We start from the raw sequence: 26,387 nt of genomic DNA on the forward strand, positions 1-26,387 counted from the left end.
AGGAGTTATTTTGGATGAAACCCTCTCCCTGAAAGTACGCATCAATTCTGCCAAATCATCCACATCACTTGCACACACAGGTTGTCCTTGTAACCATCCTTTCTCAAATTGACTGTTGCAACCTTTTGTACTAGGGCTTTCCAGAATCCGAAACAAACTCAAGAGGACCCACAACTACGTGGTCTGTCTGGCAAGCAGCCTGTGCAAATATGATCATTTAACCCAGACAAGGGTTCATTTACATTGACTTTACCTAAAGCTCTGCTTTTGCTCGTGGTCTTTTAACAAGTTAAAAGATCTCCCTAAGCTGAATGTTTTACTTGCTAGATCCGAAAGAGAAGCCTAAGATCCAGTGAGTAGCTTCAATTATTGGTGCCTGCTTTTAAACAGTTAAGCCTTGGCAGTCATGACCTTCACCTGCTGGGGGTTTGTTTAGTTTGTTTTTTATTGTATTCTTCTTTAGCCCCAAGATTGCCTATGTTGGTGAACAAGTGCTCTATAAAAAATAAATCAAAAAAATCTTTCTGTATGAGATAAAGACGTCAATGTAACAAGAAGGGTGATCCTTGAGAGTACTTTTTAAATGTGCAATAGTCCCTCATGCATTACAATATGATCACTTATATGACGACAGAATGATATGCAAAATAGTCAACAGAATTAGGGTGACAGAGAAATACTCCTGTATGCTGATTTGGGATGTGATTAACAATGCCTGGAGCCAGTGGATGAATGAGCCTGATCCAAAGGCAAAGTAGGCCAAAGGCAAAGTAGGTCTTGCAAACAACTGCACTCCCAGCCCACACCTGTACTGTCAATAAGAACAACAAGCATTTGCAATGCAATAGGTCTCGCATTTAAGCGAGTTTGAGCTACTGACATTGCAAATAATAATTATTTTAGTTTTAAAAACATAAATAAAAGGCATTGTTATTTACAGTGCCAAAAGCTGAAACTCTCGTAACTGCGAGACCTATTGCATTGCAAATGCTTGTCTAATGATGTGGTTGATGATGCGGGCATGCAGCATAGGGATAGTTACGACATACTAAACACCTTCACCACCTTCTACGCGAATCTGCATACATCCTAACGTACATCCCCACCAGACTTTGCCCCTGTTTTTTGGAGACATAGCTCTAGGCTGGTTAGGTGACACAACGTAAATTCCTTGCAGCGCCATTTGAGGATGATGAGCTGCGGAAAGCCATCATGCAGATGAAATCAGGCAAAGCTCCAGGATCTGACGGTCTACCCATTGATTTTTATAAATCCTACAATGATCAGCTACTACCGATATTGAAGGAGGTTCTTCTTGAAGCTCACGAGAAAAAAACTCTCCCTGCCTCAATGAGGGAGGCCCTCATCACGTCCTTATTAAAACCAGGCAAGCCTACGGACCGTTGAGAATCTTACAGGCCCCTTTCCCTTATGAACACAGATACTAAGATTCTCGCTAAATTATTGGTGAACGGCCTGAGCCTCCTACTGGACAAATTGGTCCTTCCAGACCAGGCGGGATTCATTCCTGGGAGAGCGACGTCCCATAACCTCAGAACCTTATTCTCCATTTGACAAACCGTCGATCCTAACCTGGCATTGGTGGCAGTTTTTTTAGACACCTCCAAGGCTTTTGACTCGGTGGAGTGAGATTACCTCTTCACTGTTTTACAATGTATGGGACTCCCCATTGGCTTCCTGTCGTGGGTCTGATTGTTGTATACCTCACCACCGGCAAGAGTTTTGATCAACAGGCACACCTCACCCTCCTTCTCCCTATCCTGCGGCACTCATCAGGGATGCCCCCTATCCTCTTTGCCCTATTGATGGAACCATTGGCAGCCAAGATTAGGCAGCACTACAACCACCTGGGCCTTCGCTGCCTCCTTCGTCCCATCCTCATCTCCCTTTATGCGGATGATGTAACCCTCTACATAAACACTCGTCAAAATTTAAACACACTCATGCATGAATTTGTTAAATTTGGCGGCTACTCCGGTATTAATATTAACTGGACTAAATCACAAATATTTCCCTTGACCGGTGCTGCCACCCCCTTTAAAACAGACTATCCCATTGTGTGGTGCGAGGACGAGGTTAAATACTTGGGGATCCGCGTTACAGTGGACCGGGACGAGCTAATGTGCCTTAACTATGGAAGACGTCACTGGCTGTATTACTCGTTGGATTGCACAACCCTTAACCACGGCTGGTTGCATGTCCCTTATAAAAATGGTCATTCTTACCAAGTTTTTATACTTATTCCTCAACATCCCTTTTGACCCCGGCTGCCACAACCACGCATTCAATGGGACACACTTGTGCAGCCTTATGCGCAGGGAGGCTTCGACATCCCGAATTATATCATATAAGCACGCAGGCGCACTTCGCTCACTACTGGTTTCATGCACCACGTTATACTCCGCATGTCGCCACTGAGCACTGGCTTGCAGACCCAATCCCACTGGATGGCGTCTTGCTCTCCAGCGTTGAACCTCGGGGACATAGCCCCACCTCTGTTGACTGCACGATAAAGGCCTGGGCTCGCATCTTGGATCGCACGCCCGCATCCTGCCTCTATTCCCCCTTCTGCCACTCACTTATCACCCAGATGTGGCATTATTGCAGGAGGGCATATTTAAGAAGATGGCTCGCACACGGAATATTTGATGTTGGGGAGACCTCCAAGTCGGAGGCAAGTTCCGTACTCTTCAGCAAATGTTCCATGACCCCCCACCATCTACCATGGACACCTTTCTCTATGCTAGTCTTCGTCATGGCTTACAGGCTTGTCTCTCCACATCCCCTTCTGAACCAAACACCTGAACACCATTGCATCAAATCTTGCGCGCAGACGCCGCTTCACACTTGGTGTCCACACTCCATCACACCTTATATGTAGATAATGATTACCGGCCCTGCGCATCTCGTGCTAAATGGGTGGCAGAATTAAATCAGGACCTAACTGATGACCAATGGATGTACTGCTGCAAGCAAACGGAGCAGGTCTCCTCTAATAATAGGCTCCGTGTCATACACTATAGATTCCTTCACCGCAGTGATCACACCCCGGTCAGACTTCACAATTTTGGTTTGCGCGACTCTGACAGATGCAACAGGTGTCAGGCAGAACATGCTGACTTTTTACACCTAGCATGGGGATGCCCTGAGGTGCTTCGCTATTGGCGCCAGGTCCTCACGGCCTTGGACTCTACGACTTCCGCACCAATCTCTAGATCACCACTTATTACACTCCTAGGGTATACTAAACATATTCCTGTCTTGTATCGGAAGTTTGTGCTCTTTTGTCTAGTGTTGGCTAAGCGCCGAGTGGCCTGTAGGTGGGATCGTGGCTGAGCAGCCAAGTTTAAGGAATGGTTATGCGACATGATCAACTCTGCACATATGCTGAACTACTCCCCAACTCTTGACGCCCCCGTGACATTTGGGGTCCACTGCAGTCATACCTGCTAGAACACACTACAATTCTTACAGATGAGCCGTGAGGCCTACACCTTTTGTGCATTTAGACACGACATGTCCCTTTTTGGAGAGAGATCTGCTGTATGTGCCCTCTTCTGCTTTGTCCTCAATATACCGGGGTGGTCCACCTCCTAAATCCCTCTGTATGCATATGATTATTGCACCAACTATGCAGGTTACCGCGACATTGCTATATAACAGTATTATTACCTGCTTGTAATGTATTTTGGTATCCACTGACGTTCATGTGCTCCAAGTACTATTGCTCTTTATTTGATGTATGTTTCTTGATACTACTCATAACGTACCTGCATTCTTGATGTAACTGCTGATGTGCTGATTTTTTTTTTTTTTAATTCCGTCAATAAAATACAATCTAGGTTCTCTCTACGGAGTGCACAAAATAATCATTCAATCTGCAAGTCATTGTAAGCTATTAAAAAAGAGCAATAGAAAGAAAACCAATGTTCCGTTTTCGTTGCTTTAGACAGCTGCTTCAATTATGCTCCTGACCTGCCTTTCACCTCGGCAGCGGGCTATGGCAACAGAAATTGTGACATCAGAAGTGCTGTAATAACTTATAATAGTTCTGACGTATTTTGTTTATAATCGGCTACTGACTGCATCACAAGTCCCTTATTATAAAGAAATTTGAGACTGCTGTTTACACAGGGATTACAGAATCCTATAAAATAAACACACATACACACACATTTAAGCAACATTTTGCATGGGACTTGTAGTTCCTTTCCGGTGATTACTTACAATAAAAGGCATGGTGTACTTAAAAGACTTGGGGCAGTAACAATCAGAAAACATAGGATTTTGTAAAAACAAAGCCCAAAAAATAATTGCACTATGAAATAGGGAGCATTTTATAAAATCCAAGTCACTATGAAAAGGGACTAGGGCTGAGAACGATTCAGTCACATGCCGGGAAACAATAATTAAGGTATTCTCTGATATGTGATTGACTCTGACCTAGCCCTGTCAGCCTTTGAGACACACAACCTGTCTAATCATTAGTGCAGGGAGCCAGGGACGTGACCTTCATACGCCCCTAATATTTGGTGTCACCCAAAAAAAATGCACAAGACAGAAGTGGCTCAGCAATCTGACCTAGCCCTGTCAGCCTTTGAGACACACAACCTGTCTAATCATTAGTCACCAATCCGTAGGTTTTCCAGTATTTTTACCGGCATGGCCTGCATTTTTATTTTAAGGTCAGTAAAACAATTGGAAAAGATCTACATTTCTTTCAAATTTGCGATATAAAGTTATGACAACTACGTCAAGACATCACGCCAATAGTTCTTTAGAGTTGTGTAAACTATTTCAAAATAATCTTTAATGAAATAGGAGTGTGTGGGAAGGCTGAAAATAAATGCGGAGCATTTTACACAAAGTTATACTCAGGAACCAGCTTGAGTTCCTTCCAGTCTCAAAGACGGCAGAAATAGCCCGTATTTTTCTCAGAAAACAACAATGCAACCCTAATATTTGGTGTCACCCAAAAAAAATGCACAAGACAGAAGTGGCTCAGCAATCTGACCTAGCCCTGTCAGCCTTTGAGACACACAACCTGTCTAATCATTAGTCACCAATCCGTAGGTTTTCCAGTATTTTTACCGGCATGGCCTGCATTTTTATTTTAAGGTCAATAAAACAATTGGAAAAGATCTACATTTCTTTCAAATTTGCGATATAAAGTTATGACAACTACGTCAAGACGGTAATTACTATAAGGCACTGTTCCAGGGTCGGTATGGTTGAAGGTCAACCAAGACCGTACCTCAACAAAGGGAAAGTAAAGGGAAAGATCTAAGTCTTAGAGGTCTAGGATGGGGTACTCAGGATGGGGGGAGACAGCATCAGTGTCTCTTGTTGCCCTCACACACCCCGAGGGATGTCATGCTTCATCATCGGGCGGTGTTCCTCGTCGGGCCGGCGGTGCAATGCCCTACGGGTCCCCCGAAGGGTCTCTTTAGCGGAGATCTTTTAAGAGCGCTGCCGATTGGTGCATGCGGGTATGTGGAGGGGGAGTACCAGAGTCAGTGGTGGCTGTAGTGTGTGCAGGAATAAAAATACCTAAGGGTTACCAGGGAAGTTATTTTAATAAGAAGGCACCCTTGGTACATTAAAATACGTGGCAAAAATGTTACTAATTAAAACGTGATGTGTTTAGTAGTAACTTAAGGTACAGGTCAAATGGTCGACATGTTTCGCGCCTTTCAGTGGTCAGAGTGATCCATGGCGCTTCATCAGGACCAGTAGAGGTGAAAAGTGTGGGGAAAGGTGCCCAGACTATGTGTGGTGGGTGGGGTAAAATATCACCCTCCCACTCGGAAATGAAAGGGAGTACAGTGTCTCCTAAACAGGTGGTGTGTGCAGGGAGGAGTCTGTTGTGCCCCCTTTGCGTAAGACCTAGATCAAAAGAAAGATAAAACAAAAAGAAATGCAGAGGTTAAAAAACATATGCGGACTTGCCTTGTCGATCCGCATAAGTACATAGTGATCCGAGAGATCACAATTTTACAATGAGACAGTCATAATGTCATGCACCTGGAGGCCCAGGCTACTCTCAGGGTTCTGTAGGGGCGGGGAGGCGTGGGTGTGGTCCCATGCCAGTCGAACGGTGGTAGGTCCCGGGTCCCGGTGGCAGTCACAGAACCCAGCTGGAGACTCGATAGGTAAACTGCTGTACCCCGCGGGGCCCGGACACCTCCACTTGGCTGTGCAACGGGGTCACCCGGCGTGTCGTCAAACGAGACAGTCAGGTAGACACGTGTGTAGTGTACCTAATTCGATTCGTTGGTTCAATACAAAGAAAGTGCACTAAGAGTAATCTTACCTAAAGTAAGAGCTTGAATTGCTCCTTGAGTTAAAAAGCGGCGTAGGAGGCCCACACCATCTAGGGCTGTAAATTGGAAAACGTGCGTAACAGCAGGGAAAACCCAGAGGGTAAAGGAAACAGAAGTGAAGCGTTAGATTTACTTACATCGTAGCCGGTTGTAGAGCAGGAGAATTGCTTACGTTTGGATCTGGGTAGCCTCGAGTCATACTCACGGGTTGCTCAGGTGACGGCACTGGAAACCTGCCCGGTCCTGACGCCTGCTCGAAGGTAAATGACTTTGCCTTACCCATGGTATTTAAAGACTGAGCCCCGTGATAGAAGGAGGTACCTGTTTCCGGTTCAGACGGCACGAAAGGTCGTAGAAGGCCGGAGCTGCGCATGCGCGGTGACACAGGATGTTTCAGTGATCTCTTGTGCATGCGTGAGGAGGTGTTTTTGGCGCATGCATGGTGTGTGTGAGGTGTGTTACTGTGCGCATGCGGACCGTGGGGTGTTTACGATGTGTAAATCAGGAATAGCAGACCAGACCACAAAAGTGGGTGTGTCACTGTTGGCCTAAGGCCAAATTCTCCTGCAGGATTGCCAGGGTTGAGGGTGTGGCGGTGTATGGGCGGGGCTATAAGAGAACTTGTTCACGGGTGCTGAAGGTGTAGAGTCCCCATCCGTAACAGGCTCATGCTTTCAATATAGTAATGCACCTCAGAGCTAACGTGACAAGCTAGGGTCTAATTATTCAGTTATTTTGCTCCTAGCCGGAGGGACGGTGTACGATGGATTACACATTGTATCTACACACAAAAGTGTTAGTGTTAGAGCTCGCTCCATGGGATATCGTCGTTGAGCCCTTGGGTGTCTGTATGCAGGCGGTGCACCCAGCGTTGTTCACGTCTGAAGAGCGACTCGCTACTCCAGTTATTATTGCATTCCAGGATGGTCCATTGGATCGCTTCACAGGGGTGCCCTTTTTCCAGAAAATGGTTCGTCAGTTTTGTGGCTGCGCGAGCTCGTCTGATGGTGCTTTTGTGTTCGCTGATCCTTGTTTTGATGGGTCTGGTGGTCATGCCTACATAGTAGAGTCCGCAAGGACACGAGATCAAGTATACACAATTAGCGGTGTTGCAGTTCGTGTGCTTCCTCTGTTCCCACTTTAACTCACCAATTTCCAAGACCTTTGTGTGTCGTGTCGTGGTGCAAGCACTGCACGACCCACACGGGTAGTGCCCCTTCACTGCTGGCAGATCCCAGAGAGTGTTCTCTCTTCTCGCTTGTTTCTGGCGTGGCCGTGTATTGATCAGTTGGTCTCTTAAATTGCTGGTTCTTTTAAAGGCAAAACGAGGTGCTGGGATGTTTAGTGCATCACTGTTGATGATTTTCCAGTTACGGTTGATGATTCTTTTGATTTTGTTGGAGAGGGGGGTAAAGGTTGTGACGCAGGTGATCACGTTGTTGGTCTCGGGTTCTCTCGTTTCCAGGAGGCCCTCACGGGTGTTGTTCCTAGCCCGTTTTTTAGCTTGGTTAATTACTTTAACTGGATAGTGCCTCTTCGCCAGGTTCTCAGATAGGGTGTCGGCTTGTCTGTCATAGTCCTGTAGTTTGCTGCAGTTGCGCCTAATCCTGAGAAACTGGCCATAGGGTAAGTTTTCCCGTAGAGCTTTAGGGTGGTGGCTCTTAAAGCTCAGGAGGCTGTTGCAGTCAGTCTCTTTTTTGTACGTGCTGGTCTGAAGTATCCCATTTTCTAGTTGGATCAATAAGTCCAGGAAGGGGATTTTCTCGTCACTGGAGGTCATGGTGAAACGTAAATGGGGGTCCTGATTGTTGATCCACTCAAAGAATTCCAGTGTCTTAGATGCCTGTCCTCTCCACAGGATCAGCACATCGTCTATATACCGTTTCCAAGTGACCATATGTCGATGAAATGGGTTGGCGTCTGTGAAGATGTGGTTAGCCTCAAAATGTGACATGTACAGTCCAGCCAAGCTCGGCGCAAAGGTGCTCCCCATGCTGGTCCCTTGTACCTGGTGGTAGATGGTGGTTTTGTACATAAAATAGTTGTTAGTGAGAGCAAGGGCAATGAGGGCCGAGATGAAGCTTGCCGGTGTAGACGTTGGAAGTTCCGAGTTTTGTAACAGGTTGCTTACCACCTCGATGGTTGCTTCCTGCGGGATATTCGTGTACAGTGCTTCCACGTCCAATGTGAGCAGTAAGTCGATTTCCTCGGTGTTTTCATCATTGATGGTTTGGATGAGGTTAAGCACATCTCTGGTGTCTTTGAGGTAAGCTGGAGTAGCCTGGACCAAAGGGCGCAAAAAGAAGTCACTAAACTGGCTCAAAGGTTCCAGAAGGGAGTCTATCCCAGACACGATCGGACGGCCAGGGCACGGGGTAACCCCCTTATGGATTTTAGGTAGAAGGTAGAAGTAGGGCATCCTAGGAGACGGATTCACCAGAAAGGCTGCTTCTTTAGAGGTAATCCATCCCTCTGTTGCTGCTTCGTTGACCAAGGTTCTGATCTGGTTCAGTAGCATAGAAGTAGGATCGGTCTCAAGAATCTCGTAGTACTCAGTGTTGTTAAGTTGGCGTAGACACTCCTTCTCATAATCCTGTATGTCGAGGATCACAGTGGCTCCCCCTTTGTCCGCAGGTTTTATTATGATGGAATCATCATTCTGAAGGGTGGTCACCGCCCTCCGCAGTTTTTTGGGGAAGTTGTTGTAGGCGTTAGGAGGTTCTAATCGGTTAACCTCCTTGAGGACAGCTTTTTCGAAAGTGAGGACCTCGTGTGGGACCATACCAGCGCTGGGGGTAAATTTCGACGGGGGTCTCAAGCCAGTGTCGTCCTCAGTCTGTGTTTGGTTGTCTTTGAAGAAGGCCCTAAGTCTCACTTTGCGAAACAGTTGATGTAGTTCCTCATTGGTTCTGAAATTGTCCTCCTGTGGGGTGGGCACAAACCCAAGTCCTAGTTCCAAGGCTGTGGTCTCGTCGGTGTTCAGAGGTCTCGAAGACAGGTTGACGATCAGTTTTTTTGTTGGTGTTGTGCCATGCTTCTCGTTGTTCTCTGTTGGTTGTCCGGATCTTGCCAATGTACCTGCTTGTTCCCTCTTCTTCTTCCTCTGCCTCTGCCCCTGCCTCTGTTCTGAAAAGGTGGAGGAGGGTTGTGGAGGAAAGGTTGCTGAAAACCCTGTTGTAGTGGGTTGTATGGCGGGTACCACATGGGTCCGTGTTGTGGGAATGGTTGGGGTGGAAAACCGTAGAAAGGTGGTGGCCCTAGTGGTGGTGGTAATAGACCCTGTGGGTTGGAGCGGCGGCCCCAGCTATGATTACTCGAGTTGCTACCCGAAGACTGACCTGAACGGTTGGACGTTGACGATCCATCGTCAGAGATCGTGTCGGTCTCTGTAGGTTGGAAGTCCTCTTTTGTATAGGGATAGATCTTCTCCCTATCAAATCTCTTCAGGTCCTTCTGTAGTTTGTTAATCTTCTGGTTTAGCAGGTAGTCTCGGTGGTCAGAGATTTCTGAGTTTATTTCTGCTAAACGAGTTTTATATGCAGAAAGGCTAATGCTGGTTTTGAGACCGTTCTCAGCTATATTGATTTTGACAATCAAAGCATCCGACAGGCGTTTTGCGGTACTGATAATCAAAATGATCCAATCTCGAGTGCATTTCCATGCAATTTGGCTCCATTCGCGTCTGAATATAAGGTCTTCCAAAAAGATCCTCGGTGCCGTGCGGACCAACAGTCCGTTAGGTGCTGAGTTTGCTCTGAGGTATTCGGTCATAATAGAGCCGTGAAGAGCAGTCTTGACCTGAAGTTTTTTGAGGGAAGTAAGGGTATTCCAGTCGCCTTGTGCGCTGGTCCCTGCTGTGTTGCCATCACCATCTAAGAGTGACGGGGTTCTCAGGATTTCGGCCACAATGTCCTCACCGTAGCTAAGGCCTAGGTTGTCCCCCAGGGTTGAGAATGACATGTCTCAGGGAAGGTAAGGGTCAAGAGGTGGAAATGGAGAAGGGAGCAGGAGAAGGAGAAGAAAAGGGAAGCGAATGAAAGAGAGGGTCCCTCGGCTGAGCCGCCGTGCTAAATACTGTATCCAAAAATAGGGGGGGGACCAGGAGCTGGTTAATGGTCCAGTGCCTGTGCTCCAAGAAGTCAATATGGTAATTACTATAAGGCACTGTTCCAGGGTCGGTATGGTTGAAGGTCAACCAAGACCGTACCTCAACAAAGGGAAAGTAAAGGGAAAGATCTAAGTCTTAGAGGTCTAGGATGGGGTACTCAGGATGGGGGAGACAGCATCAGTGTCTCTTGTTGCCCTCACACACCCCGAGGGATGTCATGCTTCATCATCGGGCGGTGTTCCTCGTCGGGCCGGCGGTGCAATGCCCTACGGGTCCCCCGAAGGGTCTCTTTAGCGGAGATCTTTTAAGAGCGCTGCCGATTGGTGCATGCGGGTATGTGGAGGGGGAGTACCAGAGTCAGTGGTGGCTGTAGTGTGTGCAGGAATAAAAATACCTAAGGGTTACCAGGGAAGTTATTTTAATAAGAAGGCACCCTTGGTACATTAAAATACGTGGCAAAAATGTTACTAATTAAAACGTGATGTGTTTAGTAGTAACTTAAGGTACAGGTCAAATGGTCGACATGTTTCGCGCCTTTCAGTGGTCAGAGTGATCCATGGCGCTTCATCAGGACCAGTAGAGGTGAAAAGTGTGGGGAAAGGTGCCCAGACTATGTGTGGTGGGTGGGGTAAAATATCACCCTCCCACTCGGAAATGAAAGGGAGTACAGTGTCTCCTAAACAGGTGGTGTGTGCAGGGAGGAGTCTGTTGTGCCCCCTTTGCGTAAGACCTAGATCAAAAGAAAGATAAAACAAAAAGAAATGCAGAGGTTAAAAAACATATGCGGACTTGCCTTGTCGATCCGCATAAGTACATAGTGATCCGAGAGATCACAATTTTACAATGAGACAGTCATAATGTCATGCACCTGGAGGCCCAGGCTACTCTCAGGGTTCTGTAGGGGCGTGACGCCGGGTGACCCCGTTGCACAGCCAAGTGGAGGTGTCCGGGCCCTGCGGGGTACAGCAGTTTACCTATCGAGTCTCCAGCTGGGTTCTGTGACTGCCACCGGGACCCGGGACCTACCACCGTTCGACTGGCATGGGACCACACCCACGCCTCCCCGCCCCTACAGAACCCTGAGAGTAGCCTGGGCCTCCAGGTGCATGACATTATGACTGTCTCATTGTAAAATTGTGATCTCTCGGATCACTATGTACTTATGCGGATCGACAAGGCAAGTCCGCATATGTTTTTTAACCTCTGCATTTCTTTTTGTTTTATCTTTCTTTTGATCTAGGTCTTACGCAAAGGGGGCACAACAGACTCCTCCCTGCACACACCACCTGTTTAGGAGACACTGTACTCCCTTTCATTTCCGAGTGGGAGGGTGATATTTTACCCCACCCACCACACATAGTCTGGGCACCTTTCCCCACACTTTTCACCTCTACTGGTCCTGATGAAGCGCCATGGATCACTCTGACCACTGAAAGGCGCGAAACATGTCGACCATTTGACCTGTACCTTAAGTTACTACTAAACACATCACGTTTTAATTAGTAACATTTTTGCCACGTATTTTAATGTACCAAGGGTGCCTTCTTATTAAAATAACTTCCCTGGTAACCCTTAGGTATTTTTATTCCTGCACACACTACAGCCACCACTGACTCTGGTACTCCCCCTCCACATACCCGCATGCACCAATCGGCAGCGCTCTTAAAAGATCTCCGCTAAAGAGACCCTTCGGGGGACCCGTAGGGCATTGCACCGCCGGCCCGACGAGGAACACCGCCCGATGATGAAGCATGACATCCCTCGGGGTGTGTGAGGGCAACAAGAGACACTGATGCTGTCTCCTCCCATCCTGAGTACCCCATCCTAGACCTCTAAGACTTAGATCTTTCCCTTTACTTTCCCTTTGTTGAGGTACGGTCTTGGTTGACCTTCAACCATACCGACCCTGGAACAGTGCCTTATAGTAATTACCATATTGACTTCTTGGAGCACAGGCACTGGACCATTAACCAGCTCCTGGTCCCCCCCCTATTTTTGGATACAGTATTTAGCACGGCGGCTCAGCCGAGGGACCCTCTCTTTCATTCGCTTCCCTTTTCTTCTCCTTCTCCTGCTCCCTTCTCCATTTCCACCTCTTGACCCTTACCTTCCCTGAGACATGTCATTCTCAACCCTGGGGTACAACCTAGGCCTTAGCTACGGTGAGGACATTGTGGCCGAAATCCTGAGAACCCCGTCACTCTTAGATGGTGATGGCAACACAGCAGGGACCAGCGCACAAGGCGACTGGAATACCCTTACTTCCCTCAAAAAACTTCAGGTCAAGACTGCTCTTCACGGCTCTATTATGACCGAATACCTCAGAGCAAACTCAGCACCTAACGGACTGTTGGTCCGCACGGCACCGAGGATCTTTTTGGAAGACCTTATATTCAGACGCGAATGGAGCCAAATTGCATGGAAATGCACTCGAGATTGGATCATTTTGATTATCAGTACCGCAAAACGCCTGTCGGATGCTTTGATTGTCAAAATCAATATAGCTGAGAACGGTCTCAAAACCAGCATTAGCCTTTCTGCATATAAAACTCGTTTAGCAGAAATAAACTCAGAAATCTCTGACCACCGAGACTACCTGCTAAACCAGAAGATTAACAAACTACAGAAGGACCTGAAGAGATTTGATAGGGAGAAGATCTATCCCTATACAAAAGAGGACTTCCAACCTACAGAGACCGACACGATCTCTGACGATGGATCGTCAACGTCCAACCGTTCAGGTCAGTCTTCGGGTAGCAACTCGAGTAATCATAGCTGGGGCCGCCGCTCCAACCCACAGGGTCTATTACCACCACCACTAGGGCCACCACCTTTCTACGGTTTTCCACCCCAACCATTCCCACAACACGGACCCATGTGGTACCCGCCATACAACCCACTACAACAGGGTTTTCAGCAACCTTTCCTCCACAACCCTCCTCCACCTTTTCAGAACAGAGGCAGGGGCAGAGGCAGAGGAAGAAGAAGAGGGAACAAGCAGGTACATTGGCAAGATCCGGACAACCAACAGAGAACAACGAGAAGCATGGCACAACACCAACAAAAAAACTGATCGTCAACCTGTCTTCGAGACCTCTGAACACCGACGAGACCACAGCCTTGGAACTAGGACTTGGGTTTGTGCCCACCCCACAGGAGGACAATTTCAGAACCAATGAGGAACTACATCAACTGTTTCGCAAAGTGAGACTTAGGGCCTTCTTCAAAGACAACCAAACACAGACTGAGGACGACACTGGCTTGAGACCCCCGTCGAAATTTACCCCCAGCGCTGGTATGGTCCCACACGAGGTCCTCACTTTCGAAAAAGCTGTCCTCAAGGAGGTTAACCGATTAGAACCTCCTAACGCCTACAACAACTTCCCCAAAAAACTGCGGAGGGCGGTGACCACCCTTCAGAATGATGATTCCATCATAATAAAACCTGCGGACAAAGGGGGAGCCACTGTGATCCTCGACATACAGGATTATGAGAAGGAGTGTCTACGCCAACTTAACAACACTGAGTACTACGAGATTCTTGAGACCGATCCTACTTCTATGCTACTGAACCAGATCAGAACCTTGGTCAACGAAGCAGCAACAGAGGGATGGATTACCTCTAAAGAAGCAGCCTTTCTGGTGAATCCGTCTCCTAGGATGCCCTACTTCTACCTTCTACCTAAAATCCATAAGGGGGTTACCCCGTGCCCTGGCCGTCCGATCGTGTCTGGGATAGACTCCCTTCTGGAACCTTTGAGCCAGTTTAGTGACTTCTTTTTGCGCCCTTTGGTCCAGGCTACTCCAGCTTACCTCAAAGACACCAGAGATGTGCTTAACCTCATCCAAACCATCAATGATGAAAACACCGAGGAAATCGACTTACTGCTCACATTGGACGTGGAAGCACTGTACACGAATATCCCGCAGGAAGCAACCATCGAGGTGGTAAGCAACCTGTTACAAAACTCGGAACTTCCAACGTCTACACCGGCAAGCTTCATCTCGGCCCTCATTGCCCTTGCTCTCACTAACAACTATTTTATGTACAAAACCACCATCTACCACCAGGTACAAGGGACCAGCATGGGGAGCACCTTTGCGCCGAGCTTGGCTGGACTGTACATGTCACATTTTGAGGCTAACCACATCTTCACAGACGCCAACCCATTTCATCGACATATGGTCACTTGGAAACGGTATATAGACGATGTGCTGATCCTGTGGAGAGGACAGGCATCTAAGACACTGGAATTCTTTGAGTGGATCAACAATCAGGACCCCCATTTACGTTTCACCATGACCTCCAGTGACGAGAAAATCCCCTTCCTGGACTTATTGATCCAACTAGAAAATGGGATACTTCAGACCAGCACGTACAAAAAAGAGACTGACTGCAACAGCCTCCTGAGCTTTAAGAGCCACCACCCTAAAGCTCTACGGGAAAACTTACCCTATGGCCAGTTTCTCAGGATTAGGCGCAACTGCAGCAAACTACAGGACTATGACAGACAAGCCGACACCCTATCTGAGAACCTGGCGAAGAGGCACTATCCAGTTAAAGTAATTAACCAAGCTAAAAAACGGGCTAGGAACAACACCCGTGAGGGCCTCCTGGAAACGAGAGAACCCGAGACCAACAACGTGATCACCTGCGTCACAACCTTTACCCCCCTGTCAAACAAAATCAAAAGAATCATCAACCGTAACTGGAAACTCATCAACAGTGATGCACTAAACATCCCAGCACCTCGTTTTGCCTTTAAAAGAACCAGCAATTTAAGAGACCAACTGATCAATACACGGCCACGCCAGAAACAAGCGAGAAGAGAGAACACTCTCTGGGATCTGCCAGCAGTGAAGGGGCACTACCCGTGTGGGTCGTGCAGTGCTTGCACCACGACACGACACACAAAGGTCTTGGAAATTGGTGAGTTAAAGTGGGAACAGAGGAAGCACACGAACTGCAACACCGCTAATTGTGTATACTTGATCTCGTGTCCTTGCGGACTCTACTATGTAGGCATGACCACCAGACCCATCAAAACAAGGATCAGCGAACACAAAAGCACCATCAGACGAGCTCGCGCAGCCACAAAACTGACGAACCATTTTCTGGAAAAAGGGCACCCCTGTGAAGCGATCCAATGGACCATCCTGGAATGCAATAATAACTGGAGTAGCGAGTCGCTCTTCAGACGTGAACAACGCTGGGTGCACCGCCTGCATACAGACACCCAAGGGCTCAACGACGATATCCCATGGAGCGAGCTCTAACACTAACACTTTTGTGTGTAGATACAATGTGTAATCCATCGTACACCGTCCCTCCGGCTAGGAGCAAAATAACTGAATAATTAGACCCTAGCTTGTCACGTTAGCTCTGAGGTGCATTACTATATTGAAAGCATGAGCCTGTTACGGATGGGGACTCTACACCTTCAGCACCCGTGAACAAGTTCTCTTATAGCCCCGCCCATACACCGCCACACCCTCAACCCTGGCAATCCTGCAGGAGAATTTGGCCTTAGGCCAACAGTGACACACCCACTTTTGTGGTCTGGTCTGCTATTCCTGATTTACACATCGTAAACACCCCACGGTCCGCATGCGCACAGTAACACACCTCACACACACCATGCATGCGCCAAAAACACCTCCTCACGCATGCACAAGAGATCACTGAAACATCCTGTGTCACCGCGCATGCGCAGCTCCGGCCTTCTACGACCTTTCGTGCCGTCTGAACCGGAAACAGGTACCTCCTTCTATCACGGGGCTCAGTCTTTAAATACCATGGGTAAGGCAAAGTCATTTACCTTCGAGCAGGCGTCAGGACCGGGCAGGTTTCCAGTGCCGTCACCTGAGCAACCCGTGAGTATGACTCGAGGCTACCCAGATCCAAACGTAAGCAATTCTCCTGCTCTACAACCGGCTACGATGTAAGTAAATCTAACGCTTCACTTCTGTTTCCTTTACCCTCTGGGTTTTCCCTGCTGTTACGCACGTTTTCCAATTTACAGCCCTAGATGGTGTGGGCCTCCTACGCCGCTTTTTAACTCAAGGAGCAATTCAAGCTCTTACTTTAGGTAAGATTACTCTTAGTGCACTTTCTTTGTATTGAACCAACGAATCGAATTAGGTACACTACACACGTGTCTACCTGACTGTCTCGTTTGACGACACGCCGGGTGACCCCGTTGCACAGCCAAGTGGAGGTGTCCGGGCCCCGCGGGGTACAGCAGTTTACCTATCGAGTCTCCAGCTGGGTTCTGTGACTGCCACCGGGACCCGGGACCTACCACCGTTCGACTGGCATGGGACCACACCCACGCCTCCCCGCCCCTACAGAACCCTGAGAGTAGCCTGGGCCTCCAGGTGCATGACATTATGACTGTCTCATTGTAAAATTGTGATCTCTCGGATCACTATGTACTTATGCGGATCGACAAGGCAAGTCCGCATATGTTTTTTAACCTCTGCATTTCTTTTTGTTTTATCTTTCTTTTGATCTAGGTCTTACGCAAAGGGGGCACAACAGACTCCTCCCTGCACACACCACCTGTTTAGGAGACACTGTACTCCCTTTCATTTCCGAGTGGGAGGGTGATATTTTACCCCACCCACCACACATAGTCTGGGCACCTTTCCCCACACTTTTCACCTCTACTGGTCCTGATGAAGCGCCATGGATCACTCTGACCACTGAAAGGCGCGAAACATGTCGACCATTTGACCTGTACCTTAAGTTACTACTAAACACATCACGTTTTAATTAGTAACATTTTTGCCACGTATTTTAATGTACCAAGGGTGCCTTCTTATTAAAATAACTTCCCTGGTAACCCTTAGGTATTTTTATTCCTGCACACACTACAGCCACCACTGACTCTGGTACTCCCCCTCCACATACCCGCATGCACCAATCGGCAGCGCTCTTAAAAGATCTCCGCTAAAGAGACCCTTCGGGGGACCCGTAGGGCATTGCACCGCCGGCCCGACGAGGAACACCGCCCGATGATGAAGCATGACATCCCTCGGGGTGTGTGAGGGCAACAAGAGACACTGATGCTGTCTCCCCCCATCCTGAGTACCCCATCCTAGACCTCTAAGACTTAGATCTTTCCCTTTACTTTCCCTTTGTTGAGGTACGGTCTTGGTTGACCTTCAACCATACCGACCCTGGAACAGTGCCTTATAGTAATTACCATATTGACTTCTTGGAGCACAGGCACTGGACCATTAACCAGCTCCTGGTCCCCCCCCTATTTTTGGATACAGTAAACTACGTCAAGACATCACGCCAATAGTTCTTTAGAGTTGTGTAAACTATTTCAAAATAATCTTTAATGAAATAGGAGTGTGTGGGAAGGCTGAAAATAAATGCGGAGCATTTTACACAAAGTTATACTCAGGAACCAGCTTGAGTTCCTTCCAGTCTCAAAGACGGCAGAAATAGCCCGTATTTTTCTCAGAAAACAACAATGCAACCCTAGTAGTGCACACAGTAAACTCTGCATAAGGAAACCCCTGCCCTTTGCTAAAGTTCAGAGTGCCCCTCGTAAGCAATTTAGGAATGCATAGATTTATTTGCAGTAACTAAGCCTTTGCCTCAGCTCCCAAGTTAGTGGCATAGACAAACAAGCATTGGCATAGCCAATAGGTCTCGCCTTTGGGACCTTATAAGTGTTGAGCCATGCAACAGTTGCATAAACTAAATACTTATAAGGTCCCAAAAGCTAGACTTATTAGCTATGCAAAGCGGCCGTGCACCCGCGAAAGTTATAGTGATCGCGATCGGGATCACCATCAAACATCAAAGCGGCCGTGTGGCCGGAAAGTGAAAGTATTTGCGGTAAAGCGCGGCGCGCGCGCCCGCGCACATGCACTGTAGCTCTAGGCTGGCCTGGTAGCACTTTTTGGAGCCCTCTCAATAAGTCTCGCCAGACCAGCGCATGCGCTGGGTCAGGCGAGACCTAAAAAGGGGGCAGTTTAGTACATGAAATGGCATGCTTTAAGATTGGTGATTTTAGAGCGGTATACACGTTCTGTGTATAGAATGTGTGCTTTCTTTATCATGCGTGTTATGGAATCAGGATCTTCTGTAATGCGGTTATCAGTGCATGGTAACAGCTAAATTAGTAAGCTGCATAATATAATTTACTTGTTTATAACCTTCTTTGTACTTCATGCACTTGAAACTAAACGGTATTCAACACAAAATCATATTGGCACATGCAATTTACACCATATAAATTCTGTTTTTCACATGAAAAATAATTGCATTTGAACATGTGCTTAAAACATTTTTTTTGTAGACCATGACAGGGGAGTGGATCCCTCTTGAAGACGTGAGTGTGAAAAGCCCCGCAACCAACAACAATATATTGGGATATGTGATTCATAGAATACTGGAATTAATTAACCCACCTGGACCTATTGCTCCACTACCTGTGTTCCCTCCAGTCCCTTTCAAGGGATGTGTCTTGGGGAAAGTGTTGTCTGGGAAAAGCACCTGCCTGAAATACTTGGAAAAAGGTATTGTTTGATTCTATATTGTTTTTTCTTCTGCAGCCTTTAAACATGTCAGCTTCTATCTTCTGTCCTTACAAGGTTCAAAAGATGGACCTTTGTAATCATCAAGAAGGAGATGATGCTTGTTATCCTTTATATGGTTTAAATTTAAGATAAGAGTGGCCTGTAATAGTAATGTATAAATAATATATCTGGTAAAAGGACTCTCAGTTCTAAAGAGAAGCTGTTGGAGTTGTTTATTTAAATTTGAAAACTAATGTTCATGCAACTGATAGCAGCTACCCAACTATGAAGTCTCTATTTAGTAAGTGGAGACATCATGATTGGCCTGCTAGTTACAGCATTACACTCATATGCATCCAGTGTAATGGTGCACATGATGGAATGTGTTCTGCACGGAGTGGTGCAACAGTCTTCGTAGTATGTGGTATCAACTAGAATTGCGTAAGGAAAAAATGTGATTATGGTGATGAGGCTAGACAGATCGTGCTCTTGAGGCGGAAAGCCGAGAGCGTTTTACTCGTTTTAAAGAAATCTTTTGTTGTAAATACTGTAACTTATTTTGTGTACACTTACCCCTTTGGCACCTTGCTGATCCTGCGCAGCTGAGTTAGCGCTGCTACAGCCCTCACCATTTACAAACTTTTCCCGCCGCCATCTCGGCGAGGACGGAGGCCACGCCCCTTTGTGAGGCCACGACCACCGACGCCACCCTTAAAAGCGCTGACTACTAGCGCCACCAGCCTAGACAGATTGTGCTCTTGAGGCGGAAAGCCGAGAGCGTTTTACTCATTTTAAAGAAATCTTTTGTTGTAAATACTGTCACTTATTTTGTGTGCACTTATTCCTTTGGCACCTTGCTGATCCTGCGCAGCTGAGTTAGCGCTGCTGCAGCCCTCACCATTTACAAACTTTTCCCGCCGCCATCTCGGCGAGGACGGAGGCCACGCCCCTTTGTGAGACCACGCCCACCGACGCCACCCTTAAAAGCGCTGACTACTAGCGCCACCAGCCTAGACAGATTGTGCTCTTGAGGCGGAAAGCCGAGAGCGTTTTACTCGTTTTAAAGAAATCTTTTGTTGTAAATACTGTCACTTATTTTGTGTGCACTTACTCCTTTGGCACCTTGCTGATCCTGCGCAGCTGAGTTAGCGCTGCTGCAGCCCTCACCATTTACAAACTTTTCCCGCCGCCATCTCGGCGAGGACGGAGGCCACGCCCCTTTGTGAGGCCACGCCCACCGACGCCACCCTTAAAAGCGCTGACTACTAGCGCCACCAGCCTAGTCAGATTGTGCTCTTGAGGCAGAAAGCCGAGAGCGTTTTACTCGTTTTAAAGAAATCTTTTGTTGTAAATACTGTCACTTATTTTGTGTGCACTTACCCCTTTGGCACCTTGCTGATCCTGCGCAGCTGAGTTAGCGCTGCTGCAGCCCTCACCATTTACAAACTTTTCCCGCCGCCATCTCGGCGAGGACGGAGGCCACGCCCCTTTGTGAGGCCACGCCCACCGACGCCACCCTTAAAAGCGCTGACTACTAGCGCCACCAGCCTAGACAGATTGTGCTCTTGAGGCGGAAAGCCGAGAGCGTTTTACTCGTTTTAAAGAAATCTTTTGTTGTAAATACTGTCACTTATTTTGTGTGCACTTACCCCTTTGGCACCTTGCTGATCCTGCGCAGCTGAGTTAGCGCTGCTGCAGCCCTCACCATTTACAAACTTTTCCCGACGCCATCTCGGCGAGGACGGAGGCCACGCCCCTTTGTGAGGCCACGCCCACCGGTGCCACCCTTAAAAGCGCTGACTACTAGCGCCACCAGCCTAGACAGATTGTGCTCTTGAGGCGGAAAGCCGAGAGCGTTTTACTCGTTTTAAAGAAATCTTTTGTTGTAAATACTGTCACTTATTTTGTGTGCACTTACCCCTTTGGCACCTTGCTGATCCTGCGCAGCTGAGTTAGCGCTGCTGCAGCCCTCACCATTTACAAACATTTCCCGCCGCCATCTCGGCGAGGATGGAGGCCACGCCCCTTTGTGAGGCCACGCCCACCTACGCCACCCTCCTACGCCCTATAAATAATGTGCATTTCTCGGCCGCGCTGCGGACGAGTGCAGCGGGCGCACCTAAGGCAAACCCGTCTGCGCCCGACCGCGCCAGGTCGGGCCTTAGGGCACGCCACGCCGACCATCACTTCTCGTACTCCTCTCAGTCCCTCAGAGACTTGCAACATTTTGCCACCTTCCCACCTCCAACGGCTATTCGCCGTATACGCACTGCCGGCCTTATGCACCCTGACCGACACCATCTAAGTGGTAACACCCCATCAGCTATGCCGACCAGGAATGTTATGACTCTCAGGGTGTTATATTTAAACACTCGCTCTTTGGGTAAACACTCTGAGGACATTTTTATGCTGCTATCTAACATCAATCCGGACATGCTCCTGCTCACGGAAACCTGGCTAACTTCAGAGTCCCTCCCAGATATCTTGGCTGCCCTCCCCCCTGATTACTACATCCTGCATGCCGACCGTCATGGTGACCGGCCCGGGGGTGGGGTGGCAGCCATCATATCCAAACGCCTGAATCCCGTCTCCTCTTATTCCCTCCCCCTCCCTAAGGTGGACAATTTACTTATCAGTGTGCAAACTGATACCGGCACTTTTACCCTCCTGCTTCTATACCGGCCTCCCCATCCTATGCCATCCTTTCCCACCATCTTGAGTGAACAGCTGTCTAATCTTTTAACGCTGCACTCTAGTTTCGCCCTTTTCGGCGACCTAAACTATTGGTTCAATGACACCAATGCCGGCCCCCATGCCACAGAGCTCTTCGAGACTCTTAATAGTCTGAATCTTACCCAACAGATCACTTATCCCACCCACAATAAGGGCCATATCTTGGACCAGATCTGGACCTGTAATCTGGCCTCATCTCCACCAGTCGTTTCCCCCTGTGTCTGGTCCGATCACAATCTAGTCGACATTACCATCACTGTCGCCGGTCAGATTCTTCCTCCTCTGATGGCTGGCGGCCTCTCACGGAAATGGAGTACATATGACTCTCAGGGCTTTCTCACGACCCTGGCCGACACCCGCCCAGTCCTCCTCCCCTCAAATGACATCGTCGGCATAGAACACGCTCTCGGTTCCTGGCTAGAATCGGCCAGCAACCTCTTTGCTCCCCTGGTCAAATTTCCTAGCACTAGGCACCGCAGCTCCCACAGGTGGTTCTCTGGTGATCTCAAGCTCCTGAAACTAAAAACACGTCAGTTAGAACGCACCTGGAGACGCGATTATTCCGATTCAGCCCGACAGTTCTACCTGGCTGCGCGTAAAGAATACAAAGCTGCCATTAGCATAGCCAAAATGGAACACTTCTCCTGCAGGATCTCGTTGGCATCCGACAAATCTAAGGAGGTGTTCAGAGTCATGGATTAACTCACTACTGATGACAGAACCCTTCCAGCCCAGACCCCCACTCAAGAGGCCTGTGACACCCTCAACTCCTTCTTTTTAGACAAAATCACGAAAATCAGAAAATCTATCCCTTCCTCTCCCCAGGCACTTTCACCAGCTTCCTGCACTAACAATCCCTCGATTTTCTCTCTTTTCCCGGCTCTAGACCCCACCTCTCTAGCGGAACTGGCAATCCGGGTAAAATCTGGCTCCCCGAATGATTGCTGCCCGCCATCTGCCCTACGGAGCATATGTCTGAACCTGCCTGACTGCATCCTACCTTTACTTAACCGGGCACTCAACAGCGGCATTGTTCCGACTTCTTTCAAGGAGGCCATCTTAGTGCCCCTCCTCAAAAAACCCGGCGCCGACCCCGTGGAGCCTTCGAATTACCGCCCCATCTCCCTCCTTCCGTACTTTTCAAAATTGATGGAGGCCCACGTCACCCGGTGCCTGTCAAATTTTATTGAATCATCCAATTATCTTGAGCCTAATCAAGCTGGCTTCAGACCTGCCCACTCTACTGAGCATGTCATCCTGGCAGCTCTGGACACACTCAGGAACAACGCGGACGTTGGGTCCCCTCAAGCCCTCGTCCTCCTGGACCTATCAGCCTTGTTCGACACGGTGGACCACAACATCCTTCTCCACCGTGTCGAGCAGGCTGGCATCCAGGGCACCGCTCTCAGTTGGGTCAAGTCCTTCCTTACTGGAAGAAAACAGGCGGTTCGCCTGGGGCCCTACACTGCCACTAAAACCCCCACGTTCTGCGGAGTCCCCCAGGGCTCCTCTTTATCGCCACTTTTATTTAATCTTTATCTCCGGCCACTGATCCAATCCCTTCAGAAATAGGGCATCGTCGTCTATAATTACGCTGACGACCTACAGATCATTCTTCCGCTCAATTCATCTCATGCCATTAATACGTTTCATGCAGTCATGGTCCACATCCAATGTTGGATGAACCAGAATCAATTGAAACTTAACCCCGGGAAAACTGAGCTCCTCCTTCCGGGACTCAGTCACGCTTACTGGGGCCCGCAGTTCTGGCCCCCGGAGCTAGGCTCCCCCCCAATCCCGGTGAAAGCAGTAAAGAGTCTGGGAGTGATCATTGACGCTGAACTTTCTCTCAGAGCTCAGGTGGGTTCGGTAATATCTTCCTGCATGTACCAGCTTCGGAAGATTCGCAAAGTTCGTCACTTACTTCCCCCCGCTGCACTTACCCAAGTTGTCATCTCACTTGTGCTCTCCCGTCTGGACTTCTCTAACTCTATCTACCACGGCCTCCCATCATCCCTGACACATCGTCTCCAAGTTGTCCAGAACCAAGCGGCCCGCTTAATTTTTAATAACCCCAGATGGCAGTCAGCCAAACCCCTACTTCACAGTCTTCATTGGCTCCCAATAGACCAAAGGGCAGCTTTCAAGGTGGCATGTCTTACTTTCAAAACCCTTCACTGCTCCGGCCCTGTGTTTGTAAAATCTCTTATCCGTCCCTACTGTCCACAGCGTGACCTCCGATCTGCACATCGCCACCTGCTAGCCACCCCCAAAATTAGAACCAAGAAACTTGGCGGTCGCCGGTTCTCTTACCTAGCCCCTGGACTTTGGAACCTCCTCCCTCTCTCTATCAAATCCTCCTCTTCTCGCATGAACTTTAGAAAACTACTTAAGACTTACCTTTTCCCTCTTCACACCTAGAATTCCGCTACTCTTGCTTCCCCTCATCTACTCTGTCTTTCAGCGCCAGGAAGCCTTGGCGTCAGTGCGCTTTACAAATTGCAATTAAGATAAGATAAGATAAGGCAATGAAGCAGGGAAAAATAAAAAAGGCTAGAACGGACTAAAGAGTGAAAGAGGGTGGATGAAAGAGAGAAGCAAGGCAGTGGTGAATTGAAAGGAAGAAAATAATGGTGGGTTACGGGGTTGCTGTAAGAGAGGCGCATGTAAGAATCATGAAACAAGGATTAGTTAAGGAGACCAAATGAGTAAGAGGTAAAGCAAAATATTGTGCTCCAAGCGTAGAGGTGGGTTGGAATCGGGTAATTTGGACCACACTGATATTGAAATAGTTTGTGCCAAACCTACGTTTCCATGAGAATCTGGATGGTCAGTTCTTCTGGATATTAAAAAAATCTTTTTCTGCCTCCGGAAACCCACTAGGAAACCAGGACATGCATAAAAAGGAAACCATGAATTAAATAAGGAAAGCTACAAGTGCTCAAGTTTAAATATTAAACGAAAATAAAAACAGGATTTTAAGGTTCAAAACCCCAGATGATGCAGTGAAAGATAAAGAGTCCATAAGATAGTATTGTCAAAATGAATCCTACCTACAGAAATTTCTATATTCTTGTCAGTTAATACAGTTTTGGAGCGCTCTGATGCATAGTTGGTGCTTGTGTTGTGCACTGCGTATCTCTGAATTATGTTTCTTATAGCATAAGAAAATAAGTCCAGTTGGACATCATACATTCACAGAGAAAGAAATGCATCATGTAATTCTTTTAAAGCCATTTAAGATGACCACCCTCTGATACTATGGTGAATGGTGGTGAGACTACTAGGATGCTAGAGAGCAAGTAGCCACTGGTGGGCTATTAAGTAGCCACCGGTGGGTTCATAATAAAAGCAGTCCCCGCACACATCGATGGAAGATTCTTACACCGCAGTGGAACGATACAACGTCTCCGATCAAAACACAGTAAGACCAAAATGCTCCTTGTGAGGGGCAAATGGAAGAATAGGGAGGCAAGCTATTGAATCAGGAGGAAGGAACTGAGATAGACAAAAAAGCCATTTCATTATGAGTATAGGGTCGAGACAACGCCCACAATAGGTCTTTGTTGTATAGAATGAGTGTGCTAACAGACAGCTGTCTGTAGGCGAAACCCGTGAAGGGCCCCATTTATATTTTGAAATAGTACATGCTTCACATACAGGGTAAGATGGAAACTAGCATTGCAATGTATTTTACAATTCGGTTTTTTATCAGTCAGTCGGTCAGTCAAAATGAGGGCTAAACAATCCAAAACATTTATGTACAGATTAAATCTCCTCATATAATTTATGTAACAACATTATTACAAATAATCATCATAATACATGTGTGTACAAATAACATCTCTTAATACAATTCCTTTGACGGATCAAACGTTCTCTAAAATAATAGATATAAAAACAATTAAATCTTTTAGAATCTCTTTACCAGCAACCACAAATCTCCCTATGGCAAAAGTCACATTCAAATATTGCATGTCTGTTAAAAGTGCCACTGCTTGCACACGTTCTCGGATGCTGTATTTTTAAAAAAGGAGCCGTAAAATGGTTTTCCGAAGGGTCTGAAATTTTAAACAATCCATGGGAATAGGCAGGCTGTCACACTTTATGATCAATACACAGCTACATTTGCCAAATACATCCATCATTACTATTTTTACCTTGTTATTACTATGGCATGGATTACTACTTGTTCTCAACCTTATTAATTCAGATCTGAACCTATGATTTGGTAGGGAGTCCTCATAGCGTAACCACGCCTCACTTTGCCATGAGTTAAGTATAACATTGGAAAGAGGACTTCCCTTTTAAATAATTCATATCACACTCTCTGGCTTTATTCTTTATTAAAGCGCTGAGTTTGCTCTTTGCTGTATCTATTTGCAGATTCGGTTGACCTATACTTAGACCTAGCATCCTACATATTTCCTCCAGGTTTTCCTGACGCCCTTAGTCCAATTGAGTTCACTGTACATACTCTCATTTTTATACTCTAGTGATAACTTCTGCTCATCTCCTGTAATGTAGTCAGATTCTAACCACCTTGGCATATGCCAGTTGACTCCATGTCATTAGGAAGGGAACGCCCCTTACTAATAGCGAGTCGCAAAACCTATTAAGCGAGTTGCAAATACATTGCGACTCATTAAATAGGCTTTGTACCT

At 47.5% G+C, this 26,387-nt stretch overlaps 1 protein-coding gene across 1 annotated transcript in view; it reads left to right on the forward strand.

Moving 5' to 3' along the window:
- SPEF2 (sperm flagellar and cilia associated 2) overlaps positions 1-26,387 on the forward strand; it is a 1,083,747-nt gene that overhangs the window by 211,180 nt on the left and 846,180 nt on the right. Inside the window, exon 11 of the mRNA XM_085631001.1 lies at positions 18,771-18,990. Coding sequence (XP_085487127.1) covers positions 18,771-18,990 — 220 coding nt within the window. The remainder of the gene's footprint in view (positions 1-18,770; positions 18,991-26,387) is intronic.

Source organism: Triturus cristatus, chromosome 2_1 (assembly GCF_964204655.1).
Source record: "Triturus cristatus chromosome 2_1, aTriCri1.1, whole genome shotgun sequence".
NCBI classification, from domain to species: domain Eukaryota; kingdom Metazoa; phylum Chordata; class Amphibia; order Caudata; family Salamandridae; genus Triturus; species Triturus cristatus.